Here is a 20,214-nt window from a genome sequence, read left to right as displayed (position 1 = left end):
GACATTTGTCAAAATTGTGTTATTCACATATTTTTATTCTGTGACAACTTATTTACATTATGTAATGTTTTTAAAAGTTGTGAACATTTTAGGATGTTTTATTAAGAAAACAAAAAGGTTCTATCTGCAGAGTCGAACTCTAACTTGGTTCTATAAGGTTCTATCTGTGAGCCAATCAGCACTTCGATTTCAAACAAGAGGACCAATCAGGTCATGTCGCCAGACTGCTCCATAACAGCAGCAAAGATTAACGTTAAACAACAATTACATGTCTGCAGAATCAAGTGCAATTTATTCCTCAAAGCGGCACTGTTTAAAATATAATGATGACGCAATTGTTTTCAACTTATAATTACCGCAGACATAAAACAAATAATATTATCTGACGATGGCAGTTATGGTAAAATCGAACCATTATAAGCTTTATAAAGGTAAGGAAGTATGCCTTTTTAATTCTTTTGTAGAGAGTTTTTTTTCCAATTGCAGTAGTTTATGTCCATCCATGTCAGGTTCATATCTGGGTTGCAAAAAAAACAAAACAACAAAAAAAACGAATATGGTGATTGGCGAAACATTTATGCAGTTTAAAGTCTTAAAATATCTTAAATATGACAAAATTAAGCTTTAAAATGACAATTTTAAGCTTTAAAGTCTTAATTACAACAACAACAAAAACACATCAGCATGTTGTCCCGGCCATACTGATCTAGAGACAGACATTTTCCCTGTCCCACGTTTTATGGAATAAAGTCCCATTTAGATGAATTAGGAGTAGGTGCTTTAACTGTTCCAGCAATAATGTGTAATTACCTACTATAATCCTACCTAAAATTAACAGCTGCTCTGGACAAAGCTATTTAGCATATTTTATGCCTAACTTTAAACAAGAAAAAAAAAAAGTTAATACATGTGAAAAGCATTAAATTTACCTTTCTCATACATGTTGACACATTGTTACAACACTAATTTATGTTTTAAAACAAATTATAAGTAAACTAAAACTAAAAATTACAAGTATTTCTTGAAAACAGTTGCTTTAATCAATGTTTTGCAAGATAGAACCTTATAATTCCAAGCGGAAAATGACTTTTTAGAATTAGAAGGTTCTATCTGCATTTGACCTGTTCCTAAAATCCCCATTTTAAAATTTAAGAGGATTTTGATATTGTACATTTAGAATACATTTAGGGTCCCTGTCATTTTCATGTAGGAAAGAAACCTGTTCCCCATATCGTTTTTGCTATATGAAAAGCTAAATCTTTAAAGCTCAATATCTCATAACCACTTAGAACGCAGATAGAACCTTATAATTCTAAGGCGACATAATGGTCTGTGAGTTTACAAGTGGCACCGATTTTGCTAGTGTGTTTACATAAAAATGTATGTAAAGTAAACTAGGTCAAGCATAAAAAAAAAAACTAAAGAATAAAACTAAAAGTTCAACAATAAGAAGAAAGAAACCTAAGAGCAACAAAAGAAAAAGGTCAAAGTGATAGACAGGCCGTGTATTTTGGCTCCAAACTGCATGTTCCTGGTGGACAAGCCATAAATGGATATTACTGAGAAGAATTTATGAGAGCAAACAGCTGCTGGCACAGAAAACATGAGATTATTACAAGCAAGCTCAATCAAAGTCACGTTTCTGGGACACTCTGCAAATTGCAGGGGTCAGTAAGATCTAGGATGAAGCGTTTGTGCACATGATGGCCAAGACATGTGCTTTGCATATTGTGTTTTTGACAGATCTGGACGAAATCTATACCCAAGAAGCCCATCTGTTAGAGAAACAACGCTGATTACCAATCAATGAGAGGAAAAAGGTCTAAAAACCAAAAAGTGAAATGGAAAAAGTCTACTTGAAATGGTGTTTGCAACCTATTTCACTTCTTTAATGTGACATTTTCCAAGTAAAACTGGATTTTCAATTTTGGGGAAAAGTAAGATGGGACTTCCATCAGGCTGGCTAGATGTAAACAGTGGATTTGGGGTGGATGGTAGAAAGAAGCTGAAAAATAAGAGCCTGATGTCACTGAAAAAGTGTTTCAGAGGTGAAAAGGCAATCTTTAAAAGCGAACCCTGGGTGTTTAGACTTGTATACCTTTATATAATGTAAATTATGTCTATTACTGAAATATGTAGTAGAAAACCAATGATAGACTTGGATTATTAAAAAAATTCACATGGTTTTCTACGTATTTTGGACTATGGGGGGTGCCACTATTTCGATGACATAAAATAGTTGCACTTGGTGACTCGTAATACACAACTCAGAAAAATAAAATACTGATACGATGCCGCATTGTGCAGCTTTTGGTTGTTATTTTCAGTCAAAGGGCAACAAGAGAATAAAACTTCCTAAAGACCAATGTCTTTGTACTCTCCACATTAGCTCTGATGCATTTGAGGCATTTAGCAGAATACAGCAACTGACAGAGCTTACAAATGGCAGAGACGAGAAATGCTAGATGCCATCCTGGTAGAATGTAAACATGCCGATGCTTGACATGATGCCGCAGCCACTAAAGTCGATGGTATGGCATTTGGTTTAAGCCTAAGCTGTAGCTGTGGTCATCGTGTCGGTATTTGATTTGTGCTGCAGTAAAATTAGCATAAAACAATTTTTAAATAACGTAAATCTTTCATCGATTTTCTACTACATATTTCAGTAAGAGACACTATTTATGTTATATTAAGCAATGAAGTCGTAATACCTAAGGTTTCTTTAAAAGATAGAATCTGAATTACTGAACTGGAAAAATTATCATTTCCTAACAGATTTTCCAAACACTCCTAAATATACTACTGTTAACATAGTTCCCAAACTGATGCCATCCCTAGAACCAATACTTTAATGTAACCATGTCACCTTTACAAGAAAGACTTAAGGGCATTGATTTCTTTTAATTTAAAAATGAAATTAGAATTTTATGATGTCTCAAGCTACTTCCTGTGCCCTCTGCAATCAATGTGACTCACAGTGTTAGTGTAATCCAGGTAATACAGAAAAAAAAACACTTTTGTTGTATAAATGCCAAACCCACAAATAATTTTCTTTAGAACTACCTTAGTGTCCTTATGAATAAGTGAAATGTCTTAATACTTACTTGAATTACTTAAGACATAACAGAAACCTTTAAATTATTGGTATGACTTTACAATAAGGTTCATTATTTAACATTAAAGAACTAAGAATGAACAAAACTTCTAAAACTTCATTTATTAATTTTAATTTCAGCATTTACTAATGCATTATTAAAATTACAAGTTGTGCTTAACGTTAGTTAATACATTAATGTTAACAAATGACACCTTATTGTAAAGTTTTGCCAATTTATGCAACAAAAACACATTTACTGTAAAATTAGCAACAGGAAGCGCCTGTAGCTCACAGAGTGCAACCTGATTTCACATCATAATGGTGCCCCCATAGTCCAAACGATTTTTTTAAATAACATAAATCTTTCATGGGTTTTCTACTACATATTTCAGTAAGAGACACTGTTTATGTTATATTAAGCCATAAAGTCTTAATAAAGTTCAGGCTTCCCTTTAAAGTTAGAATCTGATTTACAGAATTGGAAAAAATATTGTTTTTTAACAGGTTTTCCAAACACTCCTGAATCTACTCCTGAATCTACATCCATAGAACCAACGCTGCAACTTATGCATGTCACCTTTACAAGAAAAACTTAATGGCATGCTTTTCTTTTAATTTAAAAATAAAAGCAGAATTTTATGACGTCTCGTGCTACTTCCTGTGCCCTTTGCAATCAGTGTGACTCACACTGTAATTGTAACCCAGATAATACAGAAAAAACACACATTTGTTATGTGAATGCCAAACCAACAAAATAATTTTCTTAGGAACTACCTTAGTATCTATGAATAAGCGAAATGTCTTAATACTTGATTGAATTACTTAACAGACAAAATGGGAACCTTTAAATTATGGGTAACACTTTACAATAAGGTTCATTAGTTAACATGAAATAAGAATGAACAATACTTCCACAGCATTTATTAATCTTAGTTAATTTCACATTTACTAATGCATTATTAAAATCACAATTTGTGCTTTTTAACATTAGGAAATGTGAAGTAACATTTAACAAACAATGAACGGTATTTTTATTAACTAACATTAAGATTAATAAATTGTGTAATAAATGTGTTTGTTCATGTTAGTTAATACATTAATGTTAACAAATGGCACCTTATTGTAGAGTTTTACCAATTTATGCAACAAAAACACATTTACTGTAAAATTAGCTGTAAAAGTAGCAACAGGAAGTGCCTGTAGCTCACAGAGTGCAACCTGATTTCACATCATAATGGTGCCCCCATAGTCCAAACGATTTTTTAAATAACATAAATCTTTCATGGGTTTTCTACTACATATTACAGTAAGAGACACTGTATGTTATATTAAGCCATAAAGTCTTAATAAAGTCCAGGGTTCCCTTTAAAGTTAGAATCTGATTTACAGAATTGGAAAAAATATTGTTTTTTAACAGGTTTTCCAAACACTCCTGAATCTACATCCATAGAACCAATGCTGCAACTTATGCATGTCACCTTTACAAGAAAAACTTAAGGGCATGCTTTTCTTTTAATTTAAAAATGAAAGCAGAATTTTATGACGTCTCGTGCTACTTCCTGTGACCTTTGCAATCAGTGTGACTCACATTGTAATTGTAACCCAGATAATACAGAAAAAACACACATTTGTTGTGTGAATGCCAAACCAACAAAATAATTTTCTTAAGAACTACCTTAGTATCTATGAATAAGCGAAATGTCTTAATACTTGATTGAATTACTTAACAGACAAAATGGGAACCTTTAAATTATGGGTAACACTTTACAATAAGGTTCATTAGTTAACATAAAATAAGAATGAACAACACTTCTACAGCATTTATTAATCTTAGTTAATTTCAGCATTTACTAATGCATTATTAAAATCACAATTTGTGCTTTTTAACATTAGGAAATGTGAACTAACATTAACAAACAATGAACTGTATTTTTATTAATTGACATCAAGATTAATAAATTGTGTAATAAATGTGTAATTCATTGCCTGTTCATGTTAGTTAATACATTAATGTTAACAAATGGCACCTTATTGTAGAGTTTTACCAATTTATGCAACAAAAACACATTTACTGTAAAATTAGCAACAGGTATAGCACCTGTAGCTCACAGAGTGCAAGCTGATTTCACATCATAATGGTTCCCAAATAGTCAAAAATTTGTAAACTGATTTTCTAATTAACATAACTCTTTAATGGGTTTTCTAGATATTTCAGTAGGAGACAATGTTTACGTTAAATTAAGCAATAAAGTTTTAATACCCATGGTTTCCTTTAAAGCTAGAATCTGAATAACAGAATTGGAAAAATTGTTTCCAAACTGATTTTCCAAACACTCCTGAATCTACTACTGTTCAGCTAGTTCCCAAACTGACGCCATCCCTAGAACCAATGCTGCAACGTAACCATGTAGCTTTTACAAGAAAGACTAAGGGCATGGTTTTCCTTTAATTTAAAATGAAAGTAGAATTTTTAGCTGTCTCAAGCTACTTCCTGTATCTTCTGCAATCAGAGTGACTCACATTGTAAGTGTAATCCAAATGCTACAGTTGTGTGAATGCCAAACCAACAAAGATTTTTCTTTAGAACTACCTTAGTGTCCTTATGAGTAAGTGAAATGTCTTAATACTTAATTCAATTACTTAACAGACATAACTTTAAAGTTAAAATCTGAATTACAGAATTGGAAAAATGTTCGTTTCCAAACAGGTTTCCCAAACACTCCTGAATCAACTACTGTTCTGCTAGTTCCCAAACTGACTCCATCTGTAAAACCAATGCCGCAACTTTAACTTAAGAAAGACTTAAGGGCATGGATTTCTTTTAATTTAAAATGAACGTAAAATTTTAAGCTGTCTCAAGCTATGTCTTCTGCAATCAGTGTGACTCACACTGTAAGTGCAATCCAGATGCTACAGAAGAAAAACCACACATTTGTTGTATGAATGCCAAACCAACAAATATTTTTCATAAGAACTACTTAAATTAAGAAATACTTAATTAGATTACTTAGACATAATAGAAACCTTTAAATTATGCAACAAAAACACATTTACATGTTGGGAGACAATGAAACTAGACGTTTGAACATATCCGAGACAGATTTTTGTAAATCATCTTCGCATGTTGGCACAACAAGCTGTCAAAATTCAATCCAGCAGTATCACAAAGGTCCGCAGGCCGCTTCCTGCATAATCCATCTGTTGTCGTTCCCCCTGCGGCCATGCAGACGGCCTTAACCAGAAGAACTACTTCCACATTAAAGGCAAAGACTCTACGCTTTCATGTTCCAGGAGTTAGAGCAGGGAGGAATACTCTTTCACCTCGGCAGGGTTTTGAAGGTGAGATAATGCCGCTCGAGCTGGAAGCCTAATGAGGCCCATGTGCCCGCTAGATGAGCTAATGTGTGTGTATTCATGAAAAAAAATTACATATCAAAGGAACACTTTGGCACGGGATAAAGCGGTCCGTCGTCTTTCCCGTCTTTCCACCCCCCAGTTTTCCTACAGATGAGAGATGGATTGTGTTTCGCTTGGCCTTCATAAACTTTGGAATGCTCTAATCGAGCTCTATTCTCTGTTTTCAATCACCAACTAGTTTGCATTTAATGCTTAACTGATTCAGTGGGATTGAGGGCTTTGGATATAGTTTGGTGGAAATTGGGGGGGGGGGGGGGGGACGCTTGGGAATTTATCAGTGGCAATTTGTGCATCAGCTGAACCAGTGGCACGCGATGCCATGAGAGCATTGAGATGTCATCAGTTGGCAACAACGTAATGGTTGAATGGAAAACAATATCTGCCAACATTTTCGCAAAGGGCAAGGGGAAAGTACATTTGCGAACTTGCGCAAAGAAAAAAGTATGGAAGGTTTAACAAAAATGACCTTAAGGATGTAGCATTAAAGTTTCTGAAGCATGAAAACTGGTGAACCGTAGCAAAGCACTATTAATTGAACTACAGCATTTACGTCATTTAAAATACAAAAGGTCAGCGGTTGTAGTTCCAGTTTTTTATATTACAATTTTGGTCCCACTTTAATATGCTTTACAGACTGGTAATATTACGTGAATAAAACGGTCATGTCTAATTTCCTTGTGGCATTAAAAACTAATATAGTTAAATCTACTGCAATAAGAAGAGTTATGAAACAGTTCGTTAAAGATTGTGGACAAATTAAGAAAAATGCGAGATTGTAGTTACTTCAATATCAAAGTATTAATGAAGTACTGACTAATAATTTAATCCAATTTAATTTAAAATGTACTGTTTCAGCTATTTAGGACTGCAACTAACCATTATTCTGATATTTATTTCAAATTCATTTGATTAAATCAATTGAAAAAGCATTTTATTTAACAAAAAAAAAAAAAGTTTTTATCCTGCCCAATGTTGTCCTTCAAACAGTATGCAAACTGAAGAATGCAACCACACTGCTGTTTTTTTTAAAGAAGTTTCTTATGTTTATCAAGGTTGCATTTATTTGATCAAAAAGCCAGAAAAAAAATAATATTATGAAATATTATTTTAATGTAAATAACTCTTTTCTATGTGAATATATTTTCAAATGTAATTTATACATACTGAATTTTCAGAATCATTACTCCAGTCTTACGTGACACATGATTCTTCACAAATCATACTAATATGCTTATTTATCATCAATGTTGGAAACAGTTGTGCTGATTAATATTTTGTTGGAACCTGTGATACTTTTTTAGGATTTTGTAATAAGTTAAACATAACAGCATTTATTAAAAAAATAGAAATCTTTTTTGTAACAGTATAAACTATCATTTAAAAGTCTGTGGTCAATAAATTTTCATTCTTTCTTTCCTTAAAAGAAATTAATACTTTTATTCACCAAGGATGTTAAATTGATAAAAAGTGATAGCAAAGACTTGTTAGAAAGACTTCTATTTTGAATACATGCTTTTTTTTTTTTTTTTACTTTTTATTCATCAAAGAATCACAGTTAGTATCACATGTTCCAAAAATGTATTAAGCAGCACAACAGTTTTCAACATACAAGTAATAAATCGGCATTATAAAATGATTTCTGAAGAATCATGTGACACTGAAGACTGGAGTAATGGCTGATAAACTCAGCTTTGCATCACAGGAATAAATTATATTTTAAAATATATTAAAATAGAAAAACATTATTTTAAACTGTAATAATATTTCAGACTATTACCCAGTTGATTGATTACATTAAAAATTGCAAAAAATGTTTGTTTTACATTTTCTAAGATGTAAAGGTTTTAATTTGCAAATTAGGCATTATTTAATGAAATATGAAATATGCACTAATTTGCATACATATCTTTTGACATATTAGATTCAAATGTTTTTTGGGTATCTCATTTTGTCACTCCATAATCCAGTAAATACTTAAAACAGGCAGAGAATGATTTTTTTTTTACATTTTGGGGGAAATATAATGTGTAAAATCAGGCAAATTATATATGAACAAATCCCTCTGTAAAACCCTTCAGGATATAGTCAGGAATAAAAATCTAAAGTTTGGCGTGTGTAAGTGCAACTGAAGGGGGAATTTATGGCTCGGTGTTGGAGAAAAAAATAATTTTGAGAAAACAGCCTTTAAAAATATATATTTTAATTGAAATCTATTAACACAAATAGATAAAGTGCTATAAAAGAAACACTTAAGAGTGTCTTTTGGATGCCTTCTTTCCACTAGTCTGAAAAAACACTTAATGAAAAACTAAAAAGTCCAAAATCGCAAACATGAGAGGTCCATGAAAAAACTGTGTTTTTGCCTACAGTGTCTCCCCTTAATTTTTTTTTACTAATCCAAAAATTTTGAATGGCAGTGTATGTAGGTTATGCTATACACCCTACAGCTCATGTGTTTACTTAAGAATTAGTGCTGTTTCATTGGAAGACGTGTTTCAAATCACTTATTCAGTGCCACATATGATGCTACCTTGTAGACAGCAAGGTCAATGTGAACAGAGCTACAGAGTGTTTTGTATGCTTGAGAAAGAGTTGAACCATATGGATGCCATAAGCTACTCACCAGCGTGAAGTCCCACTGAGGTCCAGGTGTCAGAAAGTTGAAAGAACTTCCTCGTCTCAAAGACGGCCTATAGCAAGAAAAACACAAGATAAGTTTCTAAAATCAACTATATTTCTGAAACAATTATGAACAAATAAACATGTAATCCCCTCTTCATACAGAAAACCAGACAAATACAAAGCATCCAACCAGACCCAGACCTCTGGTTGTGCAGTAATGACGTAGACCGTGCAGCCAAACCTTGTAGATCCATTAGTACGTCCATAACCCAACCATGTCAGTGTGCCCACAAAGAAAAGCCCATAAATGTAAAGACACATCCTGTACGTACCACACACCAAGCCTGGTGTAGCTCTGTCTCCCGTGACACTGCATCATGGTCTGCAGAACCGATACAGAGAGAGCGTCACTTAGCTCCGATCTCTCTAACTCACTCCAAGACACTCAGCTGTCTTTCACCCACGTGCCCTTTCCTTCAGTCTCTATCCATCAAGTCTTCTTTTACTCACAAATGCACTGCCCCTTCATTGTTGGCTAGGCCCTTATTTGGGGACTAGTGACAACTGTCTCTGCGAGGTCATGTTTGCAAAGATACCCAAGGTTCTTTTTTCAGAAGAGCTGCTGCTTATTTCAGCCACGGTAATGGGATGGCCCGCCAAATCTTTTAATACAATGCCTTCAGAAAAATTCTCACGTTTATTATCAGCTCATCTACAGAACTATGATTAAATCATCAGTGACCAAGGTGTGTGGAACCGCCGTTGGGTTGTTCATTTTAGCAAGATTGCAACAAACTGATGAATTACCCTGAAGCGTATGTCCGCCAATTTTCTCTGGCTCGCAAATCACTCTAAAATCATTTTTTTGTTGGCTGATGTAATCAAGGCTACATATTATCATATGGCTACTTGTCAAATAAATACTGATGAAACTACTGATCAAAAGATTGCTTTTGAAAAGACTCTTATGCTCACCAAGTCTTCATTTACAGTTGAAGTCAAAAGTTTACATATACCTTGCAGAATCTGCGAAATGTTAATGTTACAAAATGCTTATTATTTTTGTATTTAGTACTTACCTGAAAGACAAATACATATTCCACAAGAGAAAACACAAAATGAATTTATAAAAATTACTCTGTTCAAAAGTTTACATACACTTGATTGTTAATACTGTGTTGTTACCTGAATGATCCACAGTTTTTTTTTTTTTATATATATATATATTTTTAGTGATAGTTGTTCATGAGTCCCTTGTTTGTCCTGAACAGTTAATCTGTTTGCTGTTCTTTAGAAAAATCCTTCAAGTCCCACAAATTCTTTGGTTTTGAGCATTTTTTACCAACAATGACTATATGACTTTAAGTTCAAACACTCACTGCTGCTTCAGAAAGAAAACCAATGCATTTAAAGCTAGGGGTGAAAACTTTTTGAATTTGAAGATCAGGGTAAATTTGACTTATTTTGTCCTCTGGGAAACATGTAAGTATCTTCTCTAGCTTCTAAAAGGCAGTACTAAATAAAAAAAAATGATATTTAGGCAAAATAAGAATAATGTACACATCTACATTCCGTTCAAAAGTTTACACCCCCAGCTCTTAATGCATTGTTTTCCTTTTTGAAGCATTAGTGAGTGTTTGAACCTTCTGTAATACTTGCATATGAGTCACTCAGTTGTCTTCTATGTCAAAATCATACAGTCATTGTTGGAAAGGGTTCAAATACAGTAAAATGCTGAAAAACCAAAGAATCTGTGGCACCTGAAGGATTTTTCTGAAGAACAGCGGGTGGTTTAAATGTTCATGACAAACAAGGGACTCATTAACAAAGGAAAAAACACAGGTGTGGGTCATTCAGGTAACAACACAGTATTAAAAATCAAGTGTATGTAAACTTTTGAACAGTGCCATTATTATAAATTCAACTATTATTTTTTTCTTGTGGACTATATGTAAACATCTTTTATGTGAAATATCCTATTCAGGTCAGTACTAAATTTAAAATAACTTGCATTTTGTATGATGCTCTTATTTTGGTAAAATAATTAACAGTTTGCAGATTCTTCAAGGTGTACGTAAACTTTTGACATCAACTGTATTTGATCAGTAATATTGTAAAATATTATCACAGTTTAAAACAACAGTTTTCTGTTTTAATAGAAGTTAAAGTAATTTATTCCTGTGATGGCAAAGCTAAATTTTCAACAGCCGTTACTCCAGTCTTCAGAGTCACATGATCCTTCAGAAATTCTATAATGCTAATTTAGTGCTTAAGAAACATTTCTTATTATTATCAATGATAAAAACAGCTGTGCTGCTTAACATTTGTCTGGAAACTTTGATACATTAAGTTTTTACTGTCACTGTTAATCATTGTATAACTTTCTTCAAAAGTATAACTTTGTTTTGAAAAATCATACGATTCTAAACTTAGAATAGAATAGAATTTTCAACTATTTGAGAAGATTAGAATATTTTGAATTGGACAACAGTCCTAATTAAGTCAAGTATTAATTATTAAATTAAATTAAATATAACTTGTTTTAATCAGAAAGATGCATGAGTTGATTAGCAAAAGCAGTCCTGAATGCAGGCAAGGTCTGACAGCCGCTGTTTATGATAACAGATGTGTTTAATATTAAAGTCTTTATTAAATGCTGATGAACTTTATTTCACTATGAATCACCACTAAAACAGTGGAAAACAAAATAAAGACATTCATTCTCTGGTTGCCATCCACCTTGGGGTCTGGCAGAGATGTGGGCACGTGTGTATGTTTGGGCTAATTTCTCTAATTCTGTCTGATGTGGTTTCTGAAGGCATCTCCAATCTCTATCTTTCCATCGGTTGTCTGTTTATTATTCTGTCACTTGGAAATGAGTGCAGATGACAAATAGAGTATGTGTATATGAGAGAATAGGTAACTGCAGAGAAGGAATGTTTGTGGGAAGCGAGAGAAGCTGGTTCTCACAAAACGACTAGTTCAAATGTGATTCATGGAACTAAGGCGTGTGTCACAACTGAATTATGTCTGAAGGTGTAAGGTACAGGTGGATGTTTTGTAAATAACAATGCAATGTAAGAAATGTGGTGATGCAGTGTACAGAACATTAAGGATCTGGGCGATCCTGGGTGTGATACTAAGAGTGTAAGTGTGTTAACAAAGTATAGAATCTATACCAGTGTCCACTAGAGTAGAAAAAGACTCTACTGTGGGTGGTCTCGACTGCTAAAGACAACAGGGGGCTAAATATGTGGGTCAAATGACGCTGCCAATACCATGATGGAGTATTGTCCATTCCATGCTGGACTGCTGAGGAATAGACCATAGTCATGAGACAAAACCTATAAGACTTTTGTTCTTCTTTGTAACACAAATTAAGAGATTTTTGCTGAAATCTAAGAACTTTTCTAACCATGCATAGACAGCAACGCAACTGACATGTTCAAGGCCCAGAAAGGTAGTAAGGACATTGTTAAAATAGTCCATGTGACATCAGCGTAGGGGTGGGCGATATGGTAAAAATATCATATCACGATTTTTTAAAGAAATATCACGATTCACGATTTTATCACGATTCTTTGTCATGTTGGTTTTACTTTTTTACAAGTTGTCTGAGTAGTACAGCCAAATTAATTTTTCTATTTTAAAACCAAAACCTTACAAGGTAACAGAATATAAAATAAAAAGAATGGCAGATATTTAAGCCAAAGTGGGCGAAGACAAAAAAATCTTTGTCATTATTTTCTTTGTTTTTAAAAAATAAGAACAAAGATAAGCTACATGTTACAAATACACATACTATACAAATAAAACAAACAGTGCTTTAATTTTCAGGTACAGTCCATGTATTTATCAGTAGCATTCAAGAAATTTAATTAACAAATATAAAAATAAAACACTATATACATTATATACATAAATTATACATAGAAGCAACATTTAAAGCAACTGTATTGAAGTTCTTCAGTCAAGAGCAGTGAGTGATTTTCCTTTGTGTTTTGTTTTATTAGTGTATCATCACCCAAAAATGACAATTCTGTCATCATTTACTCACTCTCGCATTTTTTTAAGCATAAAACATGCTGAACATAAAACTTATTTTGAATAATGTGGGTAACCAAACAGTTGCTGGGTCCCCAGTTACTTCCATATATTTTATTTATTTATTTTAAGTCAGTGGGGACCAGCTACTGTTACCCACATTCTTCAAAATATCTTCTTTTGTGTTAAGCACAAGAAAAAAAATAATAATAGAGATTTAGGACATGTGAGTGACAACATTTTTGGGTGTACTGTCCCTTTAATGACAATCGACAGCATGTTTAGCTCTGTCGCAGAGCTGCACGCATCTATACAGACGCGCATCCGTTTTTCTCTTAACTGTTTACTTTCACTTTAGACAACCGACTTTATATGTAATCCTTGCGTGTTTTTGACAGTATAAGCAAATTAAACGCCAAAGATAGCTCAGTTTAGTAATCAGGTGCTGTTTGACAGGCTTTTAGTGCACGTGCTTCAGGTTTACGCGCTCATGAAGCGCATGCCAGAACAGCGCGCGGACCAAATGGCGTTATTTTACCGGCAAGACTTTGAAGCACATTCAAATAATGTACTTTTGTGATCGCGAATATGAATGAAGTGCAGTGTCCCGTGAGTGAATGTACAGTATATTAAGACGGAGGCACACTGTAGCACGATACTACGATATTTATTCAAAAGCAGATCGTGGAGACATTTTAATCGTCCACGATCAAAAATCGTCATATCGCACACCCCTACATCAGCGGTTCTACCATAATGTTATAAAGCTATAAGAATCATTTTTGTACAAAGACAACAAAAATAACTTTATTCTATACTTGAGTGTGGTAGTTCCCTTGCTGTCTATGGAGGGTCAGAAAGCTCTCGAATTTCATCAAAAATATCTTAATGTGTGTTCCAAAGATGAACAAAGGTCTTATAGGTTTGAAACCACAAGAGGGTGAATAATTAATGACAGAATTGTCATTTTTGAGTGAACTAATCCTTTAATTTATACACATTAAAAAGTATGTCCTTATCTGGTGATAGGAAATTGAAGACTTACTAGAGTAACGCACCAATATTGAGGCATGCGGTCATGTCATAAAACACCATACAACCTCTTGTCAAGCACTGTTTGTGTTTGTATGCAAATATTAGCTAAATTCATTACCATAAAATTCGCGACTTTCATATTCATAATTACAAAAATATATTTGGAAGCTTTCTTGCCACTTTTCTTCAATAGAAAAACGGGGCTGTGTTCCAATATTAGTCCAAAAATTAAATACTACAACTTACAATAACTTTTCTAGTTTAATACTTTAAAATGTAATTGAATTTTTCTAATGTGACTTTATGCTCAAGACTTTTTCTCTACATTTTTGAACAAATTGAAAGATTAAAAATGGCATTCCCTTGAAATATTTTGTACCATTATAAATGTCTTTACTGTCACTTTTGATCAATGTAATGCACCCTTGCTAAATAAACGGATTACATTTACTTAACTTTTGAAAGGTAGTGTGGTATTTGACTTTTGGTAACACTTTACAATAAAGTGTCATTTGTTAACATTAATTAATGTATTAACTAACATTACCAAACGATGAACAATACATTTAACACACAATTTATTAATATTTGTTAATGTTAGTTAATAAAAATAAAGCTGTTCATTGTTTGTTCATGTTAGTTTACAGTGCATTAACAAATGTTAACTTGTGATTTTAATAATGCTTTAGTAAATACTGAAATTAACATTAACTAAGATTATTAAATGCTGTATTATTATGTAGTATTATACATTCTTAGTTCATGTTACCTAACATAGTTAACTAATGATAACTAATGAACCTTATTGTAAAATGTGACCACTTATTCTAATCTGTCATACTATTTAGACCGGATAACATGTGAGAATACCAGATTACCTCAAGTAAACCAATTGTCTTTTTAAAAGGTAAAAATATATAATAAGTGGTTGTGGTAAATACCTTAAGGCAGAGTAAAACACACCCACGACCTGTAGCCATATTGTGTAAAATGCCTATAGCAGCATTTCCCAAGCCTGTTCCCAGAGGCCCTCAGCACACTCTCCATAATCAAACACACCTGATTATCTCATCAGCTCAATATCAAAGACTCCAATGGCTAATCCAGGTGTATCAGATCAGAGACACTGTGCTGTTTGGGAGCTTCAGGAACTGAGCAGGGAATCCTGCGAGTTTGTATTGCTTCCAAAACATGTCTGGAATGCCGAGGTGTTGTCTGAAACGCTGGACATTGGCATGACAAATATGGACCAAATAACACACACACCCTGTGATGGTTACATCAACTACTCTCTAATAGGCAATGTAACAGACTACACAAATATACCAAAAATGAGGCCTGCCCTGTTCTAAGAACTCCACAGGAGATTACATCACTGTTGTTAGCACCGTCGAGTGTCAGCTGATCTGAAACGAGTGTGGGAACATGTAAGATGCTACTTTGTGTTCGCAGGTTGACGTCATTGTTGCACTGATGTGTGAAAATTCACATAAACAAAATTGTACTACTTTTGTATGCATTCTGAATTTTGGATCTCCAAAGTAGTCGCAATGTACCATACAAACCAATATTTAGTTTTAAGAGAACGATCAACGTTGTTTTCAGGATTTTTGTACATTCTTCCGTCATTGAGGACGCAATCCCACTGACGTTAAGGTGGGGAAAACACTGAAGGGGATTCAGGTTAAGCTAAGTAGGTTTAGTTTCACTCTGCTTTACGTAGCAAACAAAGCAGAGGCCTTGGAGGAATGATATGTCATTTACTCATCCAGATCACTCCACGACGGCTTCAAAAGCTCTCTTTGTTGTGGTTTCCACTGTCAAATATGAGACATCATATATAACGAACTTGTAGAAGGCCACGTAAAGGGCTTGAGTGTCAAAACGGCACAGGGAATAGAAAATCTGAAATTGGATAGCGGCTGTTTTAAACACCTACGACGTCCTGCTATGCATAAAGCAGTGACGTTGTGCTCTTATCTTAACTGTATCTGTTTTTTCAGTGCGTATGAAATGAAACAGGTTATTGTTGACTAAATCCATGGGGATTACAGGCCAAAAACAAGAGTCTATTTTGCTTTTCAGGTCATAAGTTTTTTTTTTATTTGCTCATAGGTCAACAAAGTATTAAGGCCCATTCACACCAAGAACTATAACTATAAAGATGGTTATAGATTAGAGAATAGATTAGAGTCCACACTAAAACACGGTAATATTTTAGTTATCTCATCTGGCACTAAAGCACTTTAAAGCAAGATTCTGATTGGCTGTTAGTGTTTTTATCTTTCATGAGCTGAAAAAAATATTCTAGTTTCATTATAGTTGTGGTGTACAATGTCTAAACTTTCTTTATCAATATTGTTATAGTTATCTTGCTCGATATGAGTAGGCCATTACTCATTAATACTCATTAATTACTCACTTTAATGTTGTTACAAACCTGTAAGACCTTTATTCATCTTCGGAACACAAATTAAGATATTTTTAATGAAAGCCAAATGTGACCCTGGACCACAAAACCAGTCATAAGGTTAAATTTTACAAAACTGAGATGTGTATAATATGAAAGCTCAGTAAATAAGCTTTCTATTGATGTATGGTTTGTTAGGATAGGACAATATTTGGCCGAGATACATCTATTTGAAAATCTAGAATCTGAGGGTGCAAAAAAATCAAAATCCTGAGAAAATCACCTTTAAAGTTGTCCAAATTAGGTTCTTAACAATGCATATTACTAATCAAAAATTACATTTTGATATATTTATAGTAAGGATTTTTCAAAAAATCTTCATGGAACATGATGTTTACTTAATTTCCTAATGATTTTTGGCATAAAAGAAAAATCAATAATTTTGACCCATGCAATGTATTTTTGGCTATTGCTACAAACATACCCCAGCAACTTAAGACTGGTTTTGTGGTCCAGGGTCACAAATGCTTTCTGACCCTGCATAGACAGCAATGCAACTACCATTTTTAAGGCCCAGAAAGGTAGTAAGAAAAGAACATCATTAAAATAGTCAATGTAAAGAGAAAAAAATTGTTAAATACAGTGTTTTTACAAGGCGTCATCTCTGAACGTAAACTATGCCACTGAACCGAACGAAACTTGCTTATTTTGCTGATGAAAATGGTTCATTATTGTCATGTTTTGGCCTTTACTAATCGGTCAGACCGGGAAAAACATTGAGTATTATAGACTGCCAAAAGTTAAAACAAATCAAGGAGAAGAGTGCCAAAAACTGTGTGAGGAACAAAAGGCGTGTGGTTGGCCAAACTGAACCAGGATTTCCAGGACAAGAATCTTGATAACGTTTGCTTTTGTTCTTATAATTTCCGGTCAAGTAGGTGAAATATTAGGCTAATATTTTAATTAATACCGCTCGTACGTATCTTTACCACTTATTAACTTTAGTTTGTTAAAATATTGCGCCCCTTCCTGCTTACTAAGTTGTTCTCTATATGATTTAACAGCTTCCACACATTTTTCCATGGTTTAAACAGCATTAGTGAGCAGAACAACGTATTCAGTAGGACATTAACCATGCAATCCATGCTGTTGTTTACATCCGAGTATTTCCAATTTAGCCGCGCATCTGGGTAACTGATCAAATTGTGAATGCAAACACTCTATTAAGTTATTTTTGTTTTCTTTGCACACAAAAAGTATTCTCATAGCTTCATAACATCACGGTTTAAAGATGAAAGTCGCATGGAATATTTTACCAACATCCATGCTATCTTTCTGGACCTTGAACGTGACAGTTGCATTGCTGTTTATGCAGGGTGAGAAAGCTTTTTGATTTCATAATAATTAGTTTTTCGAAGAGGAACGAAGGTCTTACAAGGGTTGGGACAACATGAGTGTGAGTAATTAATGATAGAAGTTTCATTTTGGGGTGAACTTATTCTTTTAAGCGACGACTTTATTTTTCAGATGACGAAGCAGGTGAAACAAAATTAGAGTAACTGCATTATGTCACTACTTTACTAGTTTCTCAGCTTTCTATAAAGCAGAGGTTCTCAACTCTGGCCCTCGAGGTCCACTTTCCTGCAGAGTTTACCTCCAACCTTGATCAAACTCACCTGCCTGTAACTTTCTAGTAATGATGAAGAGCTTGATTAGCTTGTTCAGGTGTATTTGATTAGGGTTGGAGCTAAACTCTGCAGGAAAGTGGACCTCGAGGGCCAGAGTTGAGAACCCCTGCTATAAAGCATTCCCTTGAAAGATATCCAATACAGTGCAATTGTTTGAGTCTGAATGCTTCCTTGTGAACATTCCGATTCAGATTCTACTTTGTCTATCTAGCGGGTGACGTCATTGTCATTGTCAATGTCAGTACGTTTTAAAAATGTATTTAAACATAGTTATACTTCCTGAAAGCCATAGCAACTGCCTGGCAACAATCTAAAAACATTTAGAAGCTCAAAGCAATCGTCCACATAGCAAGGCCTTCACATCACAGTGGCATGCCATGTAGCACTCAAATTTTCCCAAAAATTTAAAAATAAAGTTTCCATGCCATTTTTTGTTGTTTTTCTTATTGTATAATAAGCAAATGGGGTCACATTTCCCGGTGTTCCAATCAGGCAGAAGGCTTGGCATGAAAACCAGACCCTCCGCCAAAATAAACTGTTGTTATTTTAGCCCGCGATAAAAGCGCATTTAATGCACTCTGGCTTCTTTCTCAGGGTTTATTTGAGAGATCTCGTATATATTCGGCATGATCTATTTATATTAGGTACTTTGGACACATTATCAGATGTCCTTTTAGTATAATATTGGTAAAATGGCTACACACCAAGATTGGACCGATGTGACAGTCATTCCAATCAAAACAATGAACAAGGATATGAAGATCTAAAATGTCTTTTTAACTGCGGTATGTTTTTGCTTATTTTATATGATCAAGATACTATTTGTTTGGTTTGCTTGTTTTTATTAGATCTACTTTGAGGTATATCCGTTGTAAACATCTGCTGTTGTTAGTGAGTCAGTCAATTGCATTACACAGCTGATGCTGTGTAAAACGTTTTAGTGAGCTACAAAAACAAATGTGTAACGTTACATTCGAAACAGGTGTGTTAGGCTTGAACTCTGCTCATATTTTGTGTCTCTAGCGCCATCGTGTGTTGGGATAAAACATTGCAGTTATACATAGGCTCTGCTGTTGTCATGCTTTGTTTTCATTAGTCGACATATTGCGGAAGTAATTCTCACTTTGAAAACACAACAAAATCATACATGTATACTCACCCGTTTAGTGGCTTTTTTTACAGACTAACGCATTAGATGTGGTTTATAATATGTTGACAACCATTTAAATGCTATCAACTAATAATACATTTTATAAGCAGATCTAATGCAGTTCGTGCAATTGCAAAGAGTGGGATATTTGGAAAAGAGATACGTAGACCACAAGATATGTAATTAAAATAATAATAATAATAATAATAATAATAATAATAATAACAAAGAACAACAAAGTGTGTGAAAAGATCTTCCTGACCGTTTGAAATTGTGCTCTGGGGATGCGTCCATATCCACCAGCGACGACTTTCTCTTGTTCCTCCTCGGTCTTTCGTTCAGCGGCTCTGCCAAAGGCACTGGAGATCCGTCGGTTTCCTCCATTTGAAAATGTGGACCTGAAATTGACTACTGTAAACGGTATATAAAAAGTAAAACAATTAAAATGAGTTATTTTGGGGGGCGAATTAAAAGGGGGGTTGCGAAAGATTAGGAAATTCAACGGATTGTATGGATTTTGAATATGGCGGAAATCTGAAATCGTAGCCAATCAGGAGCGGGCAGGGGGCACTGTTGCTAGGATAGGGAGGGATTTAAGGCGTGACGACATACTTACGCGTCTCTTGGTCTGTCTCGTAGTACATTTTTTTAAATGCAAGGAAAGATTACAGAGTTGACGTATTTAAAATAAATTGTTTTGTACACAATACACAATGTATTAACAATACACATGATGTGGACTGAAAACAAA

At 34.0% G+C, this 20,214-nt stretch overlaps 1 protein-coding gene across 1 annotated transcript in view; it reads right to left on the bottom strand.

Moving 5' to 3' along the window:
- net1 (neuroepithelial cell transforming 1) overlaps positions 1-19,925 on the bottom strand; it is a 36,032-nt gene extending 16,107 nt beyond the window's left edge. Inside the window, exons 1-2 of the mRNA XM_073838669.1 lie at positions 19,726-19,925; positions 9,138-9,204 (exon numbers count right to left, since the gene is read on the bottom strand). Of these exons, the coding sequence (XP_073694770.1) occupies positions 9,138-9,204; positions 19,726-19,847 (189 nt within the window). The 5' untranslated portion in view covers positions 19,848-19,925. The remainder of the gene's footprint in view (positions 1-9,137; positions 9,205-19,725) is intronic.
- Positions 19,926-20,214: the final 289 nt, after the last annotated feature.

Source organism: Garra rufa, chromosome 4 (genome assembly GCF_049309525.1).
Source record: "Garra rufa chromosome 4, GarRuf1.0, whole genome shotgun sequence".
Lineage (NCBI taxonomy): Eukaryota > Metazoa > Chordata > Actinopteri > Cypriniformes > Cyprinidae > Garra > Garra rufa.
This window is presented reverse-complemented; position numbering and strand designations above follow the sequence as displayed.